This window comes from Bos javanicus, chromosome 13 (genome assembly GCF_032452875.1).
Source record: "Bos javanicus breed banteng chromosome 13, ARS-OSU_banteng_1.0, whole genome shotgun sequence".
Classification (NCBI taxonomy): domain Eukaryota; kingdom Metazoa; phylum Chordata; class Mammalia; order Artiodactyla; family Bovidae; genus Bos; species Bos javanicus.
This window is the reverse complement of record NC_083880.1, coordinates 51,653,609-51,679,959: the sequence shown is the minus strand read 5'-3', so window position 1 is coordinate 51,679,959 and position 26,351 is coordinate 51,653,609. Positions and strand designations below refer to the sequence as shown.

The window sequence follows — 26,351 nt, the reverse complement described above, 5'->3', positions numbered from 1 at the left end:
ACCTCCATTGGCAACATTCAGTACCAGCAGCATTCAGGGGAGCAGCATCAGCAAGGCGTGTGGGAAAGGATGGCCCATGAATATTACATATTCACCTCTCAAGCTAGCAAGCAGATATTCTTCAACATGAAAGAATTTAGGGGAAGGTGCACATAGGGGCTCCACTTGGAAAAGCCATTTGACAGTGAAATCTAGCCAATTAATAATTAAAGACTCAAGAAGGAGGAGTTGTGGTAAGAGGAATGTGAGAAGTTGATTCAGCTAAAATGTAGATCCAGTACTATATAGCTCTGAAATTATAGAATGGAATGTGCATGATTTTGAACCTGGACAATGTAAATAGAACAAAAATTAGGAGAAGACATGGGAGGAAATATAGGTGCTAATGTTTTCAACTTTCAAAGCAGGAAGTTGAGTCTGTCCAAAAATAAATTATGTATAATTTTTAAATTAAATTGAATTTACTCTCTAAATAATTTTTCATGTATTTTTAAAAATATGGAATATTAAAATACATAATAGCTGGTACTGATTTAACTGTTATTCGTATTTAATGAATGTCACCATTTTATGTTTGCTTCAGATCACGTATAAAATATTTTAAGATAAAGGGAAGGGTTTAGAGAAAAATAATGTTAATACATTTACCATTCAGGTTAGAAAATAAAACATTGCTAATATAGTTAAGACCCCTGCATGCCCCACGAAAATCCCAGAGACAGTCAGTGTCCTGAGAGTATGGTGTCATTTGTTCACATACATGTCTTTAGATTTTGAATATGGGCTTCCCAGGTGGCTCAGTGGTAAAGAATCTGCCTGCCAATGCAGGAGACACAAGAGACTTAGGTTTGATCCCAGGGTCAGGAAGATCCCCTGGAATAGGAAATGGCAAGCCACTCTGGTATTCTTGCTTGGAAAATTCTATGGACAGAGGAGCCTGGTGGGCTACAGTCCATGGGGTCCCAAAGAATCGAACACAACTGAGCATATAACACACAAGAGGTTTTTGATATATATGAACATATTTAGCATTAATAAATTTTCTGCTTTTAGTTTTTATAGAAGCAATATTCTGCAGTTTGCTTTTTTTAGCTTAACATTGTTTCAAGATTTATATTAATAATATGTTGCTTGAGCATATTTATTTTTTACTCTGTTATATAGATGTACTATAATTGATTAATCCATTTACTATTGATGGATACTTATTTCCCTTTTTGCTATTACGTTGTGATAAAACATACCTTATTTACATATAATAATGTTTTTCATAGTTTAAAAAATTGTATTCAGGAAAACTTATAGAAAGTAAACATTTAAAATATAAAAATAGCATTGGTTCTGCTTTGGTTTCTTTTTTCTATTATATAGATTTAAAGTTAACACTTTATTAAAATTATCACCTATATTATGACCCCCTTTGTATAAATGTGTATTATCAATCTATTCTTCTATTTGTATGTATCCATAAAAAATATCTGGAAGAAAGTTTACTTAATAATATTCATTTCTAAGTGACAGAATATGTGGTCATTTTGTGTTTTAAAGGTCTTTAAATGTATTCATACTGTAATTGAGATGGTATAATGATATTCTAGTTATCTTGAAAATATTACTTTTTAAAGTAAATGGGGGGAATGAATTGAAAGAGTATCATTGAAATATATACTTTACCACATTTAAAAAAGATAGCTAGTGGGAAGTTGCTATGTAGCACAGGGAGCTCAACCCAGTGCTATGTGACAACCGAGAAGGGTAGGATGGGTTGGTGAGTGGGAGGGAGGTTCCAGAGGGAGGGGACATACATATACTTATGGCTGATTTGTGTTGTTATATGGCAGAAACCAACACAACATTGTAAAGTGATTATCCACCAATAAAAAAATTTTTTTTTAATATAAGGCAAAGAAAAGGAAAGGATAGGAATTTTTTTAAACCTAGTTGTCATCCCTTTTTCAGTGTATGTCTTTACTTTTATATGGGGCTTCCCTGATAGCTCAGTTGGTAAAGAATCTGCCTGCAATGCAGGAGACCCTGGTTTGATTCCTGGGTCAAAAGATCTGCTGGAGAAGGGATAGGCTACCCACTCTAGTATTCTTGGGCTTCCCTTGTGGCTCAGCTGGTAAAGAAGCCACTTGCAATGCAGGAGACCTGGGTCCGATCCCTGGGTTGGGAAGGTCTTTTGGAGAAGGGAAAGGCTACCCACTCCAGTATTCTGGCCTGGAGAATTCCATGGACTGTATAGTCCAGGGAGTCTCAAAGAGTTGGACACCACTGAGTAACTTTCACTTATTTTTATATGGTTAAATGAAAGAAAAGTTATAGTAATTAAAGTCCCTTGACTAAATAATGCAACCTGCAAGTGATCTAGTGTATAGAAGTTTTCAGGAAACACTAGAAAATTCAGTTGGTTTTCTTTTTCGTTCACAGACAGTGTAGCCCCGCTGCCCCTTCCTGAGTTCTCAAATGCCTAATAGGCCCAGATACTAGGTTTGTTTGCTCAGGTACCTGCCCACATCCATCGTAGATTTAACAAGCATCTCCAAAGTGGATTAGGTTACAAATAAAGACTCCAAGATGTTCTGTTTCCTTGTTTGGGTGAAAATATGATCTGTTTGTTTTGTAGGTATGACCTTGCTTCTAGGGAGTGGCTTGCACTGAACCGTTCTGTGAACAGTGTGGTTGTTAGATATGGCCATTCTTTAGCATTATACCAGGTAAAACGTCTCCACTCTGTACTAAGCTAGAAACTCAACTCTTCCGTAGTTACTTTTATCATATTATGGGATTGACAGCTTTTAATGTTGGATTTTTTCCCTAATATTTTTTATTGTGGTAAACGGCATAACAAAATTTACCATCTTAGCCATTTTTAAGTGTACAATTCAGTGATAGTAACTTCACTCATAATGTTGGAGTCCTCATCACCATCAGTCTTTGTAATTCTTTTGATCTTATGAAATTGCAATTCCATGCTCATTTAACAGTAATTCCCCATTTCCTCCTCCCTCTTAACCCCTGATAACCACTGTTCTGCTTTCTCTGATTTTGACTTCATTGTTGGTTTTAATTAGGGGAAAGCTTTAATATTTGAGGGGTATATAATTGGTTAAAGTTGACTCTAACCTAAGAGATTTAAATGCATTCATAAGTCAAACTGGGATATTATGAGTATGGTACTAAATGATTAATAATTAACTTAGTGTAGATTAGCTTTTACATTCATTAGCAAGTTTAGCCAAGAATTACAATGTAGTTGAATAGTCATTTTCATTTCCCTGTTTTGTAGTTTATTTCAACTTTGTTTTTCCAAATCATTTTATATTGTAAAAAATCTTGTATGAGGAAATCCAAGAAAAGTGGCCAAGTATTAGGGATAAAAATTATGATTTATTTTGTTCTTTCACTGAAAGGTGCTTTTCACTAACACTTTTTAAGCTAAGAATAATATTGAGGTTTTGAACTGTTCACTTCTCTGTGTTTAGAATTGATCCTTTTGATATTTTTTAGAATTTTGTTTACATTCTTTCCCCAGGATAAAATTTACATGTATGGAGGAAAAATTGATTCAACAGGGAATGTGACCAATGAGTTGAGAGTGTTTCATATTCATAATGAATCATGGGTGTTGTTGTCCCCCAAAGCAAAGGAGCAGTATGCAGTGGTTGGGCACTCGGCGCACATTGTCACGTTGAAAAATGGCCGAGTGGTCATGCTGGTTATCTTTGGTCACTGCCCTCTCTATGGATATATAAGCAGTGTGCAGGAATATGACTTGGGTAGGTATATTTTTCTCAGTGAATATTTTTTGAATGTCAAATTTAAAGTAGTATGTATTTGTTACTGTCAATTTGTCAGGGAGCCAAAGATGTTTGGCCACCTGGATTTGTATTAAGTTTTAGGTGACCTTCCTTTAAAAATGATTAAAGAAAGTTATGTGTATCAAGTTTCCCGAAATATCTTCTATCTTAAGCTAATTGGTAATTTTAAGTATTTGAGAGGAGGATCCTGCAACATTTGCCTTGAACTGTTTGCTCTTTCCAGATAAGAACACTTGGAGTATATTACACACTCAGGGTGCCCTTGTCCAAGGCGGCTACGGCCATAGCAGTGTCTATGATGATAGGACCAAGGCCCTGTATATTCACGGAGGCTACAAGGCTTTCAGTGCCAATAAATACCGGCTTGCAGATGATCTCTACAGATATGATGTGGACACCCAGATGTGGTGGGTGCTTTTTCTTGAGCTTTAACTTTAGGATGTGAATTCTGTCAATTTTTGGGAAAATTGTGTTCCAGTTTTGTTTTCAAGCGTTTCTGATACTTCTCTTCATCACTGTAATCAGAGAAATTGTGAAATAAGCAGAAAGTGATAAAGTAGTAGTATCTATAATTTTGTAGTAAGTTGATTAGAACCTTGTGTTTTGTGTTTTGTTTTACCATTTCCATACACTCAGTACCACTGTAAAATTTTAGTTCTTCAGAGTCCTAAGGAAGAAACTGTTCTACATTGCTGAGTTTTATGCACACTGTTGTACTTGTTTGCTTTTTAACCTTTTTTTGATGCTAAAATATTATCATTGGGGTCAGTTATTAGCATCATTCCATGAAATCATCAAACAGAGATGGCCTCAGTACCCAAAAGATTAGAGCTCGCCTCATTTTACTCTGTTTTGGTCTATACAAAGTATGCTAATCTTAATAAATATATGGCAAATTTGAGTTATGAAATAATTATAAAGCAATAGTTTCTCTGCTTTTTGTATTTCCTTACATATTTGAGACCCCACTATGGTTACATTGCAGAGAAGGCAATGGCAGCCCACTCCAGTGCTCTTGCCTGGAAAATCCCATGGACGGAGGAGCCTGGTGGGCTGCAGTCCATGGGGTCGCTAGGAGTCGGACACAACTGAGCGACTTCACTTTCACTTTTCACTTTCATGCATTGGAGAAGGAAATGGCAACCCCCTCCAGTGTTCTTGCCTGGAGAATCCCAGGGACGGCGGGGCCTGGTGGGCTGCTGTCTATGGGGTCGCACAGAGTCGGACACGACTGAAGCGACTTAGCAGCAGCAGCATGGTTACATTGTATATTATCTATCATTAAAATTGTTATTTTTAGTGACTGTGTAATACTCCATCATGTGGGTATACTGAGCCTACACAGTTGAAAGTTTTGGTTTCTAGCTCTTGTCTTATTCATAAAGATTGTATGTAAGCTTCCATCTATATTTCACATGATTTCTACTCAGAAACTACAATTATAGTGTGATAGGGTATGAATATTTTTAAGACTCAACATAGTTTGAGTCAAAATTCTCCTACATCTTTTGATTTTACATGTTTATTATTGAGAAAGTTACTTATATCCAGAGAAAGATGTAAAAGTATTTGCACGTTTGGATCTGAAGTTAAGAAAATCGTTATGTTTGTATTAACAAATAGATGATAAACATTCTAAAGAACTAACCTTGTATTTATTATTTTTAAATAAACTCAAAAGGACCATTCTTAAGGACAGCCGATTTTTCCGTTACTTGCACACAGCTGTGATAGTGAGTGGAACCATGCTGGTGTTTGGAGGAAACACACACAATGACACGTCCATGAGCCATGGGGCCAAATGCTTCTCTTCAGATTTCATGGCTTATGACATTGGTAAGTTTCCCAAAGCCATTTTAGCTTCAAGAATCTTTTTTATCCATAACCTGCATTTTAAAACAGAAAATATCTGCAAAGTGGTCAAGCTGTTTGAAAGAGGTCCAAATGGAATTTTTTATGTTAAATTGACTGATCGTAATATATTATAAAGCATTACTTCTCTATCAGATTCTTTTAAAGTCCCTCCTTTGATGGGTTGGGGTGATTGGGCTCTCTTGTGTTATAAATAAAAGCCTTATATAGTGTATTATGTCATTGTGACCACCAGCATTGTGTTGAGTTGGTTTAAGTCTAGCGTTATTCATTCCCTTGAAACTGTTTTCACACATGCTTGATGTAATACTTGGACAGGCATGTTTTAAATATTTGGTGTGGTAATTGTATTGACCAGAAGAGGGCAATATTGGTTCATGGAAAACAAATATTAGAAATTCTTTTGTGTAACTATCATCAGATGTTCTTTTTTAACAGACATTTAAGTACAAGCCACTGAGCTTGTACATTGGGGATTGTAAAGGGAATAAGTTACAGTCCTTAGCCTCATGGTGGGGAAAGCAGAGAATCAAGCAGACACCATCACTGCAATTTAGGGTGTTATTTGCCTGAGAAGAACGTATGAGAGCGCCTGTGAACATCCCATAACTCCTAGGTATAAGGGTTGCAATCAGGGAAAGTCTTCTTTTTTTTTTTTTTTTAAATTGGGGTATGATTTTTCTACAATGTTGTGTTAGTTCCTGCTGTACAACAGTGTGAATCAGCTATATGTATACATATATCCCCTCTCTCTTGAGCCTCCCTGGCCCCCTCCTCCCACTCCTCTAGGTCATCACAGAGCACTGAGCTGAGCTCTCTGTGCTATACAGCAGCTTTCCACTAGCTGTCTATTTTACACATGGTAGGGAAAGCCTTCTTGAGAAGGGCCTTGCAAGCTGGGTCCTAAGAACACTGGGAAGTCAGCTGGACCAGGTTAGGTAGCACTTCTCAGTCAAAGGAACCCTATGTGTAGAGACACAGAGGTGTTAATAGACTATGCTGCATAATTTGGGGCCTCTGAATAGTTAGTTCTAGCTGTATCCTAGCAGCACATCAGAGAAGAGTGGCTTCAACCAGAGCTAGAAGCAAGCAGCTGTATGGTCAGAACTTGAGGGACTCGCTGTGTCGTGCTGAAGGGTTTATGCTTTTTGAAGAATCTTAAAGAAGAGGTAACAGAACTGTATTTGTGTCTGAGGGAGATCTCTTCATAGCATTGTGATGAGTAGTTGGGGAGGGGTAAGATGTGTAACAAGGCTGTTGATAAAAGTTCTTAGGAGGGTTTGAGCCAAGGCTGTGGAAGTAACAGTGAGGATAAAAAGACAAATGGGTTTGAGAATTACTAGGAATCTGTGTTTTGAAAGCAGTGACAGCATCCTTATCTGATCTGGTGTGGGCCATAGTAGATGGTTGTTTTTTTTTTTTCCCCTCAAGACTGGAACTAGAAGGACAGAATCTGGGAGGAAGTGAGTAAATTGAATTTGAGAGCATGTTCAACTGGAGGTGACTGTGGGACAGAGAGGTACAGAAATCAGTGGGGAAAATGTAGGAGAGGATGAACTTTCTCTAGGAAGCATGTGTCATCAGGAACAAGCAAAGAAGCAAGGGATAGATCCATAAAGAAGCCTGAAAGAGAGTGGAGACCACGAAAGCACATTGGAAAAGTAGGACACACGTGAGGCAAGACTGGGGACCTGTGAGGAAGCAGTTACCAGTGACTACAGAGGGATGACTTCCCTATTAGCTCAGAGGGTAAAGCATCCACCTGCAATGCAGAAGACCTGGGTTCAATCCCTGGGTCGGGAAGATCCTCTGGAGATGGAAATGGTAACCCACTCCAGTATTCTTGCCTGGAGAATCCCATGGACAGAGGAGCCTGGTGGGCTACAGTCCTGGGGTTGCAAAGAGTCAGACATCACTGAGCGACCAACACACACACAGAGGGATGAAGTAAAATAAAGACTGAAGAGTCTTTGAGATTTCACAACCAAGAGGTCATTTATTACCTTCTAGACACAGGAAAGATCCACATTATAGAAAGTTGAGAAGTAATGCATGTTGAGATAAACACAGCAGTTTAAAACATCTGAAATGTTTTAAAACATTTCACTTAAAAACAAACAAACAAAAAAACCCTTGTCTGTGAAGGCAAGAAAAGGGGTAAGTTGAATGCCTCCTTGGGCATATTTAAATGCTGTGGTAAAAGTCAAGCGGGACAAGAGGAAGGGCTCCTGCCACACTGGTTTTAGGGAAGAAAGCAGGAGGCTTGTGGGAGTTGATGGCCTCTGTTCTGCATATGAGGAACACCACAGAGTTTAGGCTGGGTGGGAGAAGTGAAAGCTTTTGTTGTCAAGGCTGAATAAATGTCTAGATTGAGTGTGAGTGTGGAAGTCTGCGTGTCTGGGAGTAGGAGACATTGAGTCAGAGGTTGGTATGGTTCAACAACACTAGTTGGTATTAAGGTCCAGAAGAGAAGTTATTAGCTTGGATCAGAAACAAAGGAAAATAAGTAAATCTGGGGGATCTAGGAAAGGACCTTTTAAAAATTAGATAAAGTTGGTTATTATTATTATTATTGTAGTTTTAATTTTCTGCTTGTATTTTCCTATTCTAGTTACTGAGTTTGGGCAAAGCAACATAGAGTGGAAAATCATTATGGAATGTACATGCTTTACTTATGTAAGCTTTGAAAAATGTAAAATTTGATTAAGTTAGAATACATTGTAGTGGATAATCCTGATGGGCAACAGAGTGAGTGATAAGGATGTGATGGAAGTTGGGTGCATTCACTAATTAGATTTATTTATTGAATTTTGGTTGTGCTGAGTCTTCATTGCATCCATTAATTAGAATTGCTGTAGAGTACTACCTTTTTTTCATGCCCTGCTGATCTATTGTTGCTGAGTTTTAACTCAGAAATAATGGTGTGACTAAGAAAAACTGAGAGCTGTGTTTATGTTTATTACAGTCTTCTTTCCCAAAGAAAATGCCAGTCTCCATTGATTATGAATAATGGTCCCTTCTGAAGAGTGTTTTTCTCGCTCCTAGATTGTGACCGATGGTCAGTGCTTCCCAGACCTGATCTCCACCATGATGTCAACAGATTTGGCCACTCAGCGGTCTTATACAACAGGTAATTGAAGAAGTGCTTGCTCCTTTTCTCTTACGTTTCAAATGAAAATGAAGTAAAATGTGAAGTGATATTGAACTTACATATTATTTGCAGGATTACTTTATCCCATTTGTGTTTCACAGAATTAGGTATGGATTTACTGATTTATATTTAAATATTTGATGTGGATTTGAATTACTTTTAATGCCATGTTTGTTGATGTGGTTTTAGAAGTAAGCTGTCTTTGGTGTTGTCTGAGTGCATAGGACAACAAAAGTTGTGTGCAGTTACTGTCTTATACCCTCTGCCATTTGCTATCATTTGTGGTGCTTAGGTTGTTGCATTTCTTGTGTTTTGTCTGAGTGGTGAAGAAAGATTTTAAAAAAGAGGGCACTTCAAAAAAAAACTTAGTTATGGGAACAGAAGTGGGAGATTCTGGTGCTTCATATAGATCAAGTCTGTGGCAGTTCATACAATTCAGGTCTTTGTATTATCTGAAGTCTGCACTGTGTTTCATTGCATCATTTGGAAGTGTCTGGCCCAGAATCTCAGAGCTCTTCATAAATCTGCCCCTGGAAAAGCATCTGTCTTATAAAGGAGCTCCAAAGTGGCTGTGTGACTTGTACCTTATTTTTATTTGTTAAAATAGTCTAATCATGTTGTTAATTTTCTCATTTTTGTTTCTGTTGTGATTACTGTTGTTTACTTCATCTTTTAAAATTCGTATCAGTCTTGATAAGCCTTATCAGTCCTGAAACTATTTAAATGCTATAATGCCTATGTATATTATGTTAGGATTCCCTTCGTTTTCAAATTTTCTTTTGTCATAATGCAAGTTAGATGAGGTAATTGACCTTGGATGAGGGAAGATAAGAAAGCAACCTATCACTTGAAGCTATCACAGCATTGTTAATTTGCTGTACCCCAATACAAAATGTTTTGCTGTTAAAATAATAAAAATTTTAAAAAATAAAATAAAAAGAAAGCAACCTATCTTGGAGATGTGAGGGAAGAATAAAACTTAGACACTGGAAAAAGGGACATCTTTCACAAAGTAAACACTTAGTTGAAACTTAGCAATAAATATGGTTTTATAGTAGAAACATTTGATAAGTATAGATTAGAGTGGAAGGATTTTTTTATTGTAATTTGAGATGTTATCTTAAATTGTAATATGTATTGCCTCAGTAAGGAAAACCCTTAAAGTTTTCTAGTAAATGCCTGTTGATGCTTTTCATTGGAAAAGCAGTGGGTACATATTGTTATCATCTTAACCTGTGGGTGCCTGGCCTCAGCTTTTTTCATCTTTAATATGTTTTCCTAGCATAGGACTTGGCAGGTAATAGGCATTTGCTAAATGGCAGCTATTAGTACCATAATGATAATTAGCAAAAAAGTGGATTTTCTATCAAAATATTTGGAGGTTTTATATGAACTCAGAGAGTTGACAATTTATCATAAGATGTAGTTTAACCATGAATCAAAATTGGAAATGGCTTAAAAATTGGTTATAATGTGTTTATTTTTGTATAATCCCAGTGGAGTTTTTGAGCCTATATGTTTCTGTGTGTATGCCTAGGGTTGGAGGGCATGACAAGGGAGTTATGTAGGAAAAAAAACCATAGCTATTTTAATATTTTTTCAACATTTTTCTTACTGTAGTATAGTTGATTTACAGTGTTGTGTTAATTTCTGCTATAATGGTTAGTTTAATTTTGTGAAGTAATTTACCTAAGGAGAAACTCTGATTCACAAGATATTCACATGTTTTGAATGATGGTTCCCTTAACTGAGCACCAGCATTGGGCCAGATGTGCGTCACGTAGTTGTTGTTCTTGTGGTTTTTGAGGGAGGCAGGAAGAAGCGTGGGCTGGGGACACTGAGACTGCTGCAAATGCAGCAGTTCTTTCCAGTTCATTGCTCCAAGCGTCTTTGGAGGACTCTGCCTACCTTCACATGGCCGATGTGACCAGAAGTATTCAGGATTGCTAAGAATACCTGCTGTACTGGGAGGCTGCTGCTGCTGCTGCTAAGTCGCTTCAGTTGTGTCCAACTCTGTGTGACCCCATAGACAGCAGCCCACCAGGCTCCCCTGTCCCTGGGATTCTCCAGGCAAGAACACTGGAGTGGGTAGCCATTTCCTCCTCCAATGCATGAAAGTGAGAAGTGAGAGTGAAGTCGCTCAGTCATGTCCGACTCTTCGTGACCCCATGGACTGCAGCCCACCAGGCTCCTCCATCCATGGGATTTTCCAGGCAAGAGTACTGGAGCAGGGGTACTGGGAGGCAGATGGTGCTTATTTGGTTCAAGCAATAAATTGACTAGTTGAATCCAGACTGCTGCTGCTGCTAAGTCGCTTCAGTCATGTCCGATTCTGTGCGACCCCATAGAAGGCAGCCCACCAGGCTCCCCCGACCCTGGGATTCTCCAGGCAAGAACACTGGAGTGGGTTGCCATTTCCTTCTCCAATGCATGAAAGTGAAAAGTGAAAGTGAAGTCGCTCAGTCGTGTCCGACCCTCAGCAACCCCATGAACTGCAGCCTTCCAGGCTCTTCCATCCATGGGATTTTCCAGGCAGGAGTACTGGAGTGGGGTGCCATTGCCTTCTGAATCCAGACTACATAATGTGATACTAAGTAAGCCAATATGAAGTTAAAAATTAAACCTGGTGTTTGTTTTTGGTTACTAATATATTTCAGTTTGCAGATACAATAAAAATACAGCCACAGAATCTTTATGCTTTAATTAGTCCTCTGTTGATTTGGGGAAAATTGAGACACAGTGAGAAGGAATTGCTTGATACCTCATTGTGGGTTAGTACTAAACTTCCTGGCAGATTATGGCATATCAGAGTTGGAAGAGAAATCATCTGTTCCACTGATTAGAATACAGCTTGTACTGTGCATTAAATTTCTATATGCATTCATCTCTTTCTTATGGTCTGTTTTCATTACACAGTTTTGATTAGAGAGCCTTTATCTATGCTAGCAGCCAGAAGAGTAGATAGGTTATTGTAACTGTTCTGACTAAGCACAGGCCATTGTGAAAGGTTGGGATTTGGGAGGTAAGGTATAAGAGTGATTTTTGAGATCTTGAAAGATAATTTTTTACAGGACTTTTGATATGTGAGGTTTGTCTAAAGATTATAAAAAGTATATCATACATTTGTTTATGTAGGTTTCTAGTAAACTCTTTTTCTCTCTTTTTTTTTTTTTCTTTTAGAACCATGTATGTATTTGGTGGTTTTAATAGTCTCCTCCTCAGTGACATCCTAGTATTCACATCGGAACAGTGTGAAGCACACCAGAGTGAAGCTGCTTGTCTCGCAGCAGGACCTGGTGTTCGGTGTATGTGGGACACAGGGTCATCTCAGTGTGTCTCCTGGGAGCTGGCACCTGAAGCACAAGAAAAGATAAAGTCAGAATGTTTTTCTAAAAGAAGTATGTTTTTTTTCCTCTTCTTAACATGAAGTTAATTTGAAATCTCATTTTATCTCAATTGTGAAGGCACTTACCTATGTGAACTTTCAGTGTTCATTTTATTATCCAGAATTATTCCAGTAATAACATAGGCAAATGCTTTATGGATGTTTGAAAACTGGTTTGTAAACATTTGTATAGTGGATGGGAACATGCTATGTCTGCTGTTTGCTAATGATGAAGAAAAAACATTTTTAGCATTGCATAGACTTTGTATACCTATTCCAGAGGAAAAGGAAAGTGAACTCACTCAGTCGTGTCCAACTCTTTGCAACTCCATCGACTGTAGCCTGCCAGGCTCCTCCATCCATGGGATTTTCTGCTCAAGAATACTGGAGTGGGTTGTCATTTCCTTCTCCAGGGGATCTTCCCAACCCATTGAACCTTTGCCTTCCACATTGCAGGCAAACTCTTTACCATCTGAACCACCAGGGAATCCCTTCTACCAGCTTCAGAACCTAGATGTTTATCTCTGCACTGTCCCCATATGTTAGCTACTAGCTACCTGTGATTATCAAACACTTGGAATGAGACTGGTATGGCTGAAGAAATGAATTTTTATATTTTAACTAAATTAAAAACTACATGTGAGGACTTCCCTGGCGATCTAATGGTTAAGACTCTGCTGTTCTGCAACAAGGGACATGGGTTACATCTCTGAACAGGGAACTAAGATTCTGCATGCTGGGCAGCCAAAAAGAAATAAAAACTACATGTGGTTAGTGGCTACCACATTGAATTATGCAGTTCTGACATTAAGGATAAGATTGAGAGGGCCAATCCAGAAATGCTATGTTGAAGTAGATTGTTCTAATAGATAGAGGTAGAGTTACTGTCTTTGCAAAGTATTATTCTTTTCTAACCTCTCTAGTTGAGCGCAGCAGTGATAGCAAGGCAGGCAGTTGCTGAAGATGAACAGTGATCCCTGCTTCTAGAACCACCCCTTGTATTGTCCAAGTTTTCTTCACCTTACCTACTCAGCTTCTTATTACCCTTTTTTTTTCTGACATACAGCACAGTGCAGTACAGTGAAGTCATATGTGAGAAAGTCTTTTTAAAGTAAAAAAAATGTCTCTGCAAATTATTTTTTCACTTCAGTTTATTTAAAGTATGTTGACTGAATTTCTTAGCTATTAGGGTTACCATGGTATAGTAGTCACTATGTGAGTTATGATGGACAGAGGCAGCTTTCAACTGTCCTGGAAAGTTCCAAATTAAACTGAACATAAATCCTCAGTAAGGAACATCCAGTCAACTTTCCAGCTTCATTGGTGGTCTCATGAGTGCTAGAGAACCAAGATGACCAGAACGTTTTAGGGCTAGTCCTAAAAGGGATAAAAGCAGTGAAGTGGTTATTTTTTAACCATATGTTAAAAAGTTCAAATTAAATGTGCAGGTTTATAGGAAATAGTATTTAATTCCCTTAGATGATTCATTATGAACTCGTCTCCAGTGTCACCTTCCTGGTTTACTCTGCTTTCTGTGTGGGCCCAGGCCGTGGAGTGGTAACAAGGGCAGGAAGAACAGCCTCAGGAGCAGGTTGCTGGGATCTTTGTGAGGGGATCTTCCTGCCTTTTCTTGTCCATGGATTCTACCATGTGCCATGTCCATGAATGGTTGAATAGATGAGGCAGAAGTTGTATAGCTTCTCTTTCATTGCTGACCTTGACTCATCTAGGGTCAGTAGGAAATCAACAGGTCTGTAGTAACCCAGAATTTCTTACATATATGTGTATTGCCTTTTTTGGGGTTCTGTGTGCTGCCTGCTTCCTGAACCCAGAGCAGCCTTGCCTTTATAGCTAGGAGGAATGGCTTGGTCCCCTGTACTTCTTTCTTTGGCTCCTGGGCAGCTCTTGGTGTTCATTGAATTGCTAGTTGATTTCTTTCTTGGGAAGAAAAGTCTTCAAAGAACCAGACCTATTTCCCTTATTGTTGAATTATTCTATCTTTGTTTTTCACCTTCTGTGTACTTTTTGTTGGGAGAGTGGAGTACAAAATGGCTTTTCTTCATATTGTTTACTTATTTCTAAGTGCTATTTAAACCTGAACACACCAATATATTTTCCTGCCAGTTTCACTCCTCATTTTACTTTCAACCCTTGTTACTTTTTTGTTGTGGTGGTTGTTTTGCGTCAGTGTCATATTGTGCTCAACATCAGCTGTAAGGGACTGTGACTTTTCTGAAAAGAAGCTGCCACAGTTGATGAGTTTTCCTTGTCTTCACAGTTTTTGACCATGACAGATGTGACCAGCTCACGGATTGTTACAGCTGCACAGCCAACACCAATGGCTGCCAGTGGTGCAATGACCATTGTGTCCCTACAAACCACAGCTGCACAGAAGGCCAGGTCAGTTTCTCCGGGATTTCAGAGGATAGAAAAATCCCAAGTGGGGTTAGGTATAGATTTTAGTGTGTATGGTATAAATACTAGCCCAGAATTATTTTTGAAATCTTCAGTGTTGATTTGGATTTTACTGTTGAGTCAAGTTTCTTTTAGTAAGAGATGCTCTAAATGTCCAAATTCCAAAGGTTCTACTAGCCAGGAGGATTGATGTTTGTGTTTTAGAAGAAGGCAAGACTTATTCTGAGTATGCCCCAGTCCCTAGGCATGGCTGTACCTAAGGGCTAGATTCGTGTGAAGCTTGTAATGGCGTGCTCCCTCTACCCATGCTAGGTTGGAGAGCAGAAATGGACTTGAAACTGAAAGTGAGTCAGGTGTGTAGCCGCCAAAATAAAGTGTGGAAATAATAGACCTTTGCAAAATCTCCTTGTCTTACGTTATATTTTGACTCAGCCTAATTTATGCTTATCATTTATGATTTTTATTAGATTATAAGGCAAAAAAAAGAATGACTCAACTTTTATAATTTTTGACGGTTTATAAGACATTCTTTGTCAGTCAGTAAACATCTCATAAAATATAAAATTTTTATACTGTTTAAGAGATGATTTAAAAAGCAGCAAGTTCAACATTCACATTTTACAGATGCATCAGTTGAAACATGGTGTTTAAGAGAATGCACTGTTTCCTTGCCAGATCCTTGCATGTCCTTGAACTTTTCACTATAATGTTTCCACTGCAGTGCTGCTTCACCTACATCTTATTTGTTTATCTGTTTGTTGTAGTTTGCTTCCTCAGTTAGACTTTGTTGCTTTTAGTATCCTAGTTGCCCTCCCCATGAGTTCTCTCTGTGGATATAAGAGAAAAGCTTTTGTCCATTGTATTCTAGATCTCCATTTTCAAGTATGATCATTGCCCCAAGGATAACCCGATGTATTATTGTAACAAGAAGACCAGCTGCAGGAGCTGTGCCCTGGACCAGAACTGCCAGTGGGAGCCCCGGAATCAGGAGTGCATCGCCCTGCCCGGTAGGCATTGCAGAGGCATCTTGATGTGGATGGGTCCAAAGACTTCACACGCACACACTGTCAATACTGCAGCCTAGACTGAACCCAGCCAAAGGGGAGAACTCATGTTATCCATTCATCCCCCACTCCATTATTGTGGTTGTTATTTTTTAAAGCAGAAATATAGTTCTTAAGTATTTACTTCTACCATCCTTTGAAAGCAAGTGAAGCGTCATCTGCTGCTGTGGAGAATCGAATCACAGCTTGACTCCATATCATTGAGCCTGCTCTGTTGTCCCCATCCCACTCTGCAGTGGTAACCTGGGAGTAGAAGGCAGCAATCTCAGTGGCCAGTCTGCTGGGTACTTTATGAATTGTGTTTCACCTTCTGACAAGAAGGAAAGGAGAGATGCCCTTCTCAGCAGCACTTCCTGAAATGACCCCAGCCCCAGATAGCTCAATTTATACCACTTCTGAGGTTCAGGATGATGAGTTGTGAGCCTGAAGCCAACCAGCCATGGCTGAAACTCTATGATATATTTGCTTAGCGAGGAAGTCCAGGAGGTGGTCTGCTGTGGCTCTGTACAATAGAAGTACAGGGTAGCTGGGCTCTACTGGGCCCCTTTTGAATGTCCTTTGGAAGTACTTGATTCAGCTTGCTGGAGTGGACTTCTTGTTCTTTACCTCATTACATCACAAACTTGAGTACACAGCAAAGTACCTGGGGTCTTTCCAGAAGCCAGACTCTGGCACAGATTTGTGGTGGGGCCCTAGAATCTGCATTTCAACAAGCAGTGACACTGATGCCACACTTTGAGGAGCTAGTCTTTATCTCTCTTAAATGATCCCTTTCCTGTGACTTTCCCTTCATCTCACTGGCTGCTGATGAACATTGTTGAGAGTATCTCCAGGGTACTGTTGTTCTAATGAAGTTGCTTTGCTCATGCACTGTCTTCCAGGAAACATGTATAACTTCTGAGCAGCTCTTTTTGTGGGTTCAGGAAGGTCACAAGAGCAGATAAACTTCCCTGGTTTGGCTTACTTCCCCAAAAGACTCTTTGCGTCTCACTTTTAGGATGTTTTGTGTAACTTGAGTTTACCTCCCACTAGATGTGAAAACAGTGTGTCTTTTGTAGACTTGTTCACTCACCAACTCACTTCTGTTCTTGCAGTTTTCTACCCCATCTTTTCAGTAATGCATATTCTACTTTTTACTTAGGATTTTAGTCTGTTTCTAATTGTTCTTCAAAAGATGCTTTATAAATTTAACACTGTCATCAAACAAATGTTTTTGTCTAAGACATGGGAAGATTGACCTCAGCATATGCATTTGAGGTCCAGGAAATAAGACTGATAAACATTAAAAAAATTCTTTTTATTCTGTATTTGATCCTTGGTAATGTGTCTGATATACTCAACACATCCAAATGAAGTATCTAGAATTGAACTCAAAAATATTATTTAGATTTCCAGTGACTCAAAGTGGTAATATAAGTAATTTTGTGTGATTTCTAAACCTCTTTGTTTTCTCTCCCCTCTTTAATAAAGAAAATATCTGTGGCATTGGCTGGCATTTGGTTGGAAACTCATGTTTGAAAATTACTACTGCCAAGGAGACTTATGACAATGCAAAATTGTCCTGCAGAAACCACAATGCCTTTTTGGCTTCTCTTACAACTCAGAAGAAGGTAGAATTTGTCCTTAAGCAGCTGCGAATCATGCAGTCATCACAGAGCATGGTGAGTTAAAATCCTTGGAACTTCCATCTTTCTACAAAGAGCATAACTGCAGCTTACCTGTGACATGTTTGGCAGGAGGAGGAATGCGAGTAAGTGCAGTGTAATAGACTGTAGAACTGCACTGTCAAATTCTCTTCCTTTAATATTATATATTCTTTTCTTATCTTGAAATTTCCAACACATTTTTATTAGTCATATTTCATTAAATTACAAATTAATAATTATGTATATATTGAATAGTAACATGTTGACATATGCACATATCCTGTGATATCTGTAGACTATTTCATATCTGTTTTATCCCTAGCTTCTGCTGGGATTGGGGAAGTGGGTGCTATTGTTAATTAGCTGAGTTGAATTAAACCAGGTTTCAGGCATTATTACAGTGTATAATATGATTTAATGTTAATTATCCTAAAAATGGACATCTGTGGGTCTTTCTTAGATCTGATCAGCCCAAAAGGAGAGGACATCTTCTTATTAAAAGTTTCTGAGCACAGAAAGGCCTCAAGTTCTCTTCCTGTCCATCCACTGCTCTTGGGCAGCTTGTAGTTGATATACAACATGACATTTTGTGTATTTAGTCCAGAGTCCTAGAACAGTGGTCCCACCCTCAGTTAACTGATACTCACAAGATAGTGCTCTTTCAACAATTCATAGTCTTGTGATCAGATTGACAGTTGAGAGACAACTAAAGTAATGTGCTTCCACAGCTATAAATTGACTTAGAGCCCTGGTTTGTTTGGAAAAATAAGAAAGGGCGCTGTAACCTTTAGGACAGAGGCAGGCTGACAGACAGAAAGAGGTAACTCCTGAAGACAGAAGGAATGAGCTGGACTCTCTGTGCATTGATCAAAGATACAGAGATTGAGGGGTGAGCTGCAGGTAAGTTTGCATAACTGGTGCAGACTGAATGGGAAGGAATTGCTGTAGCTGGGCCTTATGAGAGATCAGTACCAAATCCTATAAGTAAATAAATATCACTCACTGCAACTAAAAGTAACAACTTTAGGGTGTTGTTTTTGTTGCTGTTTTTAAAGTCCCTTAATAAGCATTTTCCCTGGAGAAGGAAATGGCAACCCACTCCAGTATTCTTGCCTGGAAAATCCCATGGACAAAAGAGCCTGGTGGGCTACAGTTCGTGGGGTCGCAAAGAGTTGGACATGACTGTGTGACTGAGCACACAATATTTATGTTTATTTTTTCCTCCCCAGAATGGAAATACTGTACATTTTGTTTTATAACTAGCAAAAGTTAAAATATCTTTTATTTCTGGGCTAAACTTTGTACACATTTTTTTTTTTAAACTGCAACAAGAAGGACATTTCAGTAGAGCAAGAGACAGACTTTCCTTGGAATGAATTCCCAGGAATTCATTGACCTATTATTCCCTATAAAATTTATTGACAGCCAATACGCTCTGCCTCCCCAGCTGAACCTGGGAATCTTCAATCATCTAACCTAGCCAGAGCTCCCAAAACAGGCTTAGATAACAATAGGCATATAACCAGTGTTTCATACATACTGATATGGTATTTCATTTATAAATAGATATTTCAACCAGCTTGGGGGTGGCTATCTCTTCATAGCATTTGTCATAGAGTATAGAAATTTAGGAACTTGATTATTACTTTGCTGTTAATCTCTGTGAAAATTCTGATGTCTTCTCTGACATCTTTCTTTGATGTCTTTTCTATCCTTTGTAAAATGGCCATATTAAAGTGCCAGGAATGATAAGTAACATAAAAATAAAGGTCCGCACTAATCCACCATGACTGATTTGAGATAAGGAGGTTTTCCTGTGTCCTTTGGATACATGTAACTTAATAGTTTTTATCTAGAAGCTAGTTTTGGTCAAGACATTGATTATAGTCATAGTCTGTTTTGCCTACAGTCCAAGTTCACCTTAACCCCATGGGTTGGCCTTCGGAAGATCAATGTGTCCTATTGGTGCTGGGAAGATATGTCCCCGTTCACAAATAGTTCACTACAGTGGATGCCATCTGAGCCCAGTGATGCTGGATTCTGTGGGATCTTGTCAGAACCCAGTACTCGGGGCTTAAAGGCTGCAACCTGCATCAATCCACTCAATGGTAGTGTCTGTGAAAGGCCTGGTAAGTATATGGTTGCATTATACGTTACTGGACATTCATTGAAAGAGAAAATGTAGGAGGCATAATTAAGTGTTGTGAAATTTTCATGAAAACACAGGTGGAGTATTGATTTCAAGCATATGAAGCAGAGGATAATGCAGAATTTTTAAAGCAAAAGGAAGTAGTATGAGCTGTTAACAAAACTAAAAATAACTAGCATTTTCCTGGTTGCTCAGTAATAAAGAATCTGCCTGTAGTGCAGGAGATGTAGGTTCAATCCCTGGGTCAGTAAGATACCCTGGAGAGGAAATGGCAACCCACTCCAGTATTCTTGCCTGGAAAATCCCATGGACAGAAGAACTCTGTACATGGGGTCACAAAAGAGTCATACATAATTTAGTAACTAAACAACAATATGCTAATTAGAATATTGTTATTTAGAATGTTGTTATTTAACAGTGAGATTGATTGGTTTATTGACCACAAAAAGTATTGACAATTGATCCAAAAAGCATATTTCTAGGTGTTGGCAGAGAAATGCTGTGGAAGATAGAACAAAAAATCCAAAGAAAAAATCAGAAAAGCAAGCAGATCACTGCAGGGATACTGAACAGAAAGATAGTGTCAGTGGGGAGAAAAATAATTGGTATAGTCCTGTGGGTCAAGAGGCAACAGAACCAGACATGAAACAACTAATTGGTTCAAAATTGGGAAAGGAGTACAACAAGGCTGTATATTGTATCCTACTTATATAACTTATATGCAGAGTATATCATGTGAAATGCCAGGCTGGATGAATCACAAGCTGGAATCAAGATTGCCAGGAGAAATATTGACGTCAACTCAGATATGCAGATGATACCACTCTAATGGCAGAAAGTGAAGAGGAACTAAAGAGCCTCTTGATGAGAATGAAAAAGCTGGCTTAAAATTCAACATTAAAAAAACTAAGATCATGGCATCTAGTCCCATCACTTCATGGCAAATGGAAGGGGAAAAAGTGGAAGCAGAGACAGATTTTATTTTCTTGGGCTCCAGGATCACTTTGAATAGTGACTGCAGCCATGAAATTAGAAGACACTTGCTCCTTGGAAAGAAGGCAATGACAAACCTAGACAGTGTATTAAAAAAAGCAGAGACATCACTTTGCCGACAGTGATCCATATAGTCAAAGCTATGGTTTTTCCAGTAGTCATGTACAGATGTGAGAGTTGGACCATAAAGAAGGCTGAGTGCCAAAGAACTGATGCTTTCTAATTGTAGTGCTAGAGAAGACTCTTGAGAGTCCCTTGAGCAGCAAGGAGATCAAAGCAGTCAATCCTAAAGGAAATAAATCCTGAGTATTCATTGGCAGGACTGATGCTGAAGCTCTAGTACTTTGGCCACCTGATGCAAAAAGCCAACTCATTGAGAAAGACCCTCATGCTAGGAAAGATTGAGGGTAGGAGAAGAGGGTGGCAGAGAATGAGATGGTTAGATAGCATCATCGACTCAGTGGACATGAATTTGAGCAAACTACAGGAAATAGTGAAGGACAGGAAAGCCTGGTGTGCTGCAGTCCATAGGGTAACAAAGAGTCGGATAGGACTTAGCCGCTGAACAACAACAGGAAGGAAAAGCAAACCTTCAGCGCAATAACGCTGTAGGAGAGTGCTGAAGGAGCCTCCACTTGGAGTTGCTGCACAGGCTTGAAGCTTTGCTCTAGGCACGTCTCAGTTTCATAAAGACAGGCACGGGTGGCATGTGCAGCACACAGACAAGCCTTTGACCATTGCCCTTCTCCTGCAGGGGATCTCACAGGCAGTAGTTGGAATTTTGTGGATGCTTGTGGGAGGCTGGACTCCATTGACATCAGGTCTCATTTTAGGAAGGTATTATAATTTGTCTGAGGAATGCAGGGATGTGGAAGAGAATTCAGATCACTGTGGAGTCACATTGATATTTATTATTTAACCTTCCTGCAGGGAAATTTTTCAGCCATTTTGGATTCTGGGTGCTTTAGTAAAGTTAATGAATGTTGTGGTTCTTCTTTCCCTAGAATATACAGAGATATAATGTTACAGATTCAGGTGGGTAGTAAAACTTGTGAAGTTCATCTTGGGTCTCCTATATTAGAACCTCTTCTCTTATGGAAAAATTAGCTTGTTCCCTCATATCTGTCCTTTTCTTTGAAAATAAAAACAGTTTTTCCCCCCAAGTGTATAAATATACATGACTAACCAGTACATGATGACCCTAAGACTTTGTGTTTTCTTCTATGTTTAATGTAACCCACTGAATTGACTTCATGACACATTAGTGGGTCACAACCAAACTGCAAAGCCTTTGACCTTAGCTGACATGGTGGGAGCTTTAAATGTCTCTCTTGGATTCACTTCCCAGCTAACCACAGTGCCAAGCAGTGTCGGACCCCTTGTGCCTTGCGGACAGCCTGTGGGGAGTGTACCAGTGGCAGCTCGGAGTGCATGTGGTGCAGCAACATGAAGCAGTGCGTGGACTCCAATGCCTACGTGGCCTCCTTCCCTTTTGGCCAGTGTATGGAGTGGTATACCATGAGCAGCTGCCCCCGTGAGTGAAAAGTGAGCTCTAAGCAGTGTAGATGACAACACTGTGTGTAGGGCAGTGCTGTCAGCCTCTGAACTTTCTGGGGATGAAACCAGACTTCACCATCTGCTTAGGTCTATCCAGAGACTGCCTGATATGAACCTGCATATAGAATCAAATACAGTGACAAAAGTAAACAATTGTAGAATAGATCACAGAGTACAGAAATAACTTGCTGAATCTCAGTATCATATTGCCCAATCTGTGGAATGTCTCCACATCTTTATCTCCTAATTCATAAAGTAAGTGCTTTCCAGAAGATGGTCTGTAAAGTCTCTTCTGCCTCCAATATCCTAGGATTGCGAGAGAAGACAGGAGTCTCTCTTATAGGTTGGACAAAATATTGGGCTGTTTAAAATTTTATTATATCATTTGAACAATCACAGAATAGGAATTTTGACTAACAGTTGATTCATCTTTTAAAGAAAAAGATAATTTAAATATACAATGAATCTAAGTCTACATGTAACTTATGTTTTTTTACAGCTGAAAATTGTTCAGGCTACTGTACCTGTAGTCACTGCTTGGAGCAACCAGGCTGTGGCTGGTGCACTGATCCTAGCAATACGGGCAAAGGGAAATGCATAGAGGGCTCCTATAAAGGACCAGTGAAGATGCCTTCTCAGGGCCCTACAGGAAATTCCTACCCACAGCCTCTTCTCAATTCCAGCATGTGTCTGGAGGACAGCAGATATAACTGGTCTTTCATTCATTGTCCAGGTAAGATGTGTTCTGTGTCCCAAATCTCACTACCTACTTAACAAAGAATAAAGCCTTGAAAGCTACATTATTTATATGGATTTCTTTAAGGGGAAAAAAAAAGAGATCGTTTTAAGAAACTATTTGTTTCATATGAGAAATATTGTTAATGTCAATTAATGAAAATACTAAGAATTTTCTATTGTTTTGCTAACTTTCATTATAAAAGTAATGAAATGTGTTCATTATAAAAATTAGCTATTACAGATATAGATAAAATAAAAACTATAATTCCTCAGTTCAATTCAGTTGCTCAGTTGTGTCCTACAGATATAGATAAAATAAAAACTATAATTCCTCATCTCTCAGTTCAGTTCAGTTGCTCAGTTGTGTCCGACTCTTTGCAACCCCAGGGACTGCAGCATGCCAGGCTTCCCTGTCCATCATCAACTCCTGGAGCTTGCTCATACTCATGTCCATCAAGTCGGTGATGCCATCCAACCATCTCCTCTGTCATCCCTTTCTCCTCCTGCCTTCAGTCTTTGCCAGCATCAGGGTCTTTTCTAGTGAGTCGGCTCTTCGCATCAGGTGGCCAAAGTATTGGAGCTTCAGCTTCAGCATCAGTCCTTCCAATGAATATTCAGGACTGATTTCCTTTAGAATTGACTGGTTTGATCTCTTTGCTGTCCAAGGGACTCTCAAGAGTCTTCTCCAGCACCACAGTTCAAAAGCATCAATTCTTCAATGCTCAACCTTCTTTATGGTCCAACTCTCACATCCATACATAACTGCTGGAAAGACCATAGCTTTTACTGTACGGACCTTTGTCAGTAAAGTAATGTGTCTGCTTTTTAATATGCTGTCTAGATTGGTCATAGCTTTTCTTCCAAGGAGCAAGCGTCTTAAATTTCATGGCTGCAGTCACTATCCACAGTGATTTTGGAGAAAATATCATCTGTCATGGTCCATTGTTTCTTCATCTATTGCCATGAATTGGTGGGACCAGATGCCATGATCTTCGTTTTTTGAATGTTGAGTTTTAAGACAACTTTATCACTCTCCTCTTTCACTTTTATCAAGAGGCTCTTTAGTACCTCTTCGCTTTCTGTCATAAGGGTGGTGTCATCTGTGTATCTGAGGTTATTGATATTTCTCCTGGCAGTCTTGATTTCCAGCTTGTGCTTCATCCAGCCCGGCATTTCCTCATCTCTAGTTCTTCATAGAAGGAAAAATCTTTTAGCAGTAATACATGTACCTTTAGATCTATAGTTTTTTAAATAAAAAATACTGTGAGATATACTATGCATATAATATGTTGTTCTGCAGTTTTCTTTTTTACTTAAAAATACGATGTGATGATTGTTAGGGGAAAAATTAAAAATAAAATCTCCTGCCAACCCAGAAATTCCTCTCTACCGATGTAGGAAAGAAAGTGTTATTACTGAGTAAGCATTAAACCAGATGGTAGTGCACATTTCAGCAGTCCACTAATGAAATACAACAGAGAAAAATCCCATCCTTTTAAATATCCCAGCGTATACAGTCCATTCTATACTTGTCCTCAAAATGAAGGTAACTTGTCTTTGTGTGAGAGGATTTGACACCACTGTTTGCTCTACATTCTTTCCTAGTTTATTGTGAATTTACTTGGTAATTGGGGTGGCCACCTTTGTTAATTGCCTTTACCCAAAGGAAAAAACAAAAAGGAAAACAAACTTGTATCATTGACGCAAGCAGATGGTTATAGTTTGGATCCATTCCCACACAGAGAGGGTAGGTGGCTGGCTTGCTTGATGTTTACATTTCAAAGAGATGGCTCTTAAGCCCTTAACAAAAACCGTGTCTGCTTTGTAATGCTGACTTATGGCTTATTTAGGTTTTAAAGAAATTTACGTATGTTTCAAAGGAATCAGAGGTTTTTTTAATGCAAATTTTCCTACTGAAATGCTCTTAAGAATAGGGAGAAGGAAAACCTCCTCTTTCCTTTGACAAGAAGAAAAAAAGGAAAAATTCAGCCTGCCTATCTACCTCCCTCCTTCCTTCCCTCCTTTTACCCTTTTCTCCCCTCTCCCCACTCCTTCCCTTTCTTCCCTTCTCCCAATCCTTCCTCCTTTCTATCACTCCCAGTGGTTGATGCAAGAAGGAATCAACTTTGAGTTGATGTAAAATTTGAGCCTTGATCTGCTGGGGTAGCTGCCCTGAGAAACCAGAGAAAGTGGCCTTTGATTCAAACTTCCAGTAAATGCACAAAATTACTGATGGGCTGCCAGAACAATTGGGAGAAGCTAGACAGTTGCAAAGACTCCCAAGAGATTAGTGGATAAGAATTTCTCTGAAATCCTGCCAGACAGTGCCCCTGACTACTGGACTGTGAAGACTTCTATAAGGAAAGTTACTTGGTGAGTCAGTCGCTCAGTCATGTCCACTTCTTTGGGACCCCATGGACTGTAGCCCACTAGGCTCCTCTGTCCATGGAATTTTCCAAGCAAGAATACTGGAGTGGGTTGCAATTTCCTCCTCTGGGGGAATCTTCCTGACCCAGGAATCGAACCTGAGTCTTTTGCACCTCCTGCATTGCAGGCAGATTCTTTACCATCTGAGCCACCAGAGAAGCCCATATCACTTATATGGAATGTCCAAAAAAGGGCAGATATTTAGAGACAATAAATAGATTAGTGATTGCCTAGGACCAGGGACAAAATTGGGGAATGATGGGTTCAAAGTTTTACAAAGTAGCTGTACCATTTTTCATTCTCACTAGCAGTGTTAGAAAGGTTCAGATTTCCCCACATCCTCATCACACTTGTTTGATTGTGGCTGTTCTGGTGTATGAGAAGATGAGAAATGGCATGTCACAGTGGTTTTTTTTGTTTTGTTTTGGCTGTACTAGGTCTTTGTTGCTGCACATGGGCTTCTAGTTGTGAGCAGGGGCTACCCTTCTTTGGGGTGCACAAGGTTCTCGTTGTAGGGGCTTCACTTGTTGCAGAGCACAGGCTCTAGGCATGCGGGCTTCAGTAGCATGCATAGTCTTAGTTGCCCTGCTGCATGTAGGATCTTCCCACACCAGGGACTGAACCTGTGTCCACTGCATTGGCAGGAGGATTCTTAACCACTGGACTACTTGGCAAGCACTGTGATTTTGATATGCATTTCCCTAATGACTAATGATTCCCTGATGGCTCAGATGGTAAAGCATCTGCCTGCAATGCAGGAGACCTGGGTTCAGTCCCTGGGCCCGGAAAATCCCCTGGAGAAGGAAATGGCAACCCATTCCACTACTCTTGCCTGGAGAATCCCATGGATGGAGGAGCCTGGTAGGCTACAGTCCACAGGGTTGCAAAGAGTCGGACGCAACTGAGCAAGTTCTCTTTCTCTTTCTCTTTAATGACTAATGAAGTTGAGCATCCTGTTGGCCATTTGTATGTCTTCTTTGGAAAACTATTCAAATTCTTTGCTCAGTTTTAAAAATTGCATTATCATTTTACTGTTGACCTACAAGAGTTCTTTGTGAATCCAGATACAAGCCCCTTATTGGATATACAGTTTGCAGATATTTTCTCCCATTCCATGGGGTTTCTTTTTACTT

At 39.2% G+C, this 26,351-nt stretch overlaps 1 protein-coding gene across 3 annotated transcripts in view; it reads left to right on the top strand.

The window, feature by feature from the left end:
• Positions 1-26,351, top strand: part of ATRN (attractin) — a 190,046-nt gene that overhangs the window by 86,815 nt on the left and 76,880 nt on the right. For all 3 annotated transcript variants that reach the window (XM_061436678.1, XM_061436676.1, XM_061436677.1), the window contains exons 7-18: positions 2,627-2,717; positions 3,536-3,779; positions 4,045-4,228; positions 5,503-5,657; positions 8,739-8,823; positions 12,025-12,242; positions 14,508-14,629; positions 15,513-15,651; positions 17,179-17,369; positions 19,264-19,483; positions 21,845-22,030; positions 22,553-22,786. In XM_061436678.1, coding sequence (XP_061292662.1) covers positions 2,627-2,717; positions 3,536-3,779; positions 4,045-4,228; positions 5,503-5,657; positions 8,739-8,823; positions 12,025-12,242; positions 14,508-14,629; positions 15,513-15,651; positions 17,179-17,369; positions 19,264-19,483; positions 21,845-22,030; positions 22,553-22,786 — 2,069 coding nt within the window. The remainder of the gene's footprint in view (positions 1-2,626; positions 2,718-3,535; positions 3,780-4,044; positions 4,229-5,502; positions 5,658-8,738; positions 8,824-12,024; positions 12,243-14,507; positions 14,630-15,512; positions 15,652-17,178; positions 17,370-19,263; positions 19,484-21,844; positions 22,031-22,552; positions 22,787-26,351) is intronic.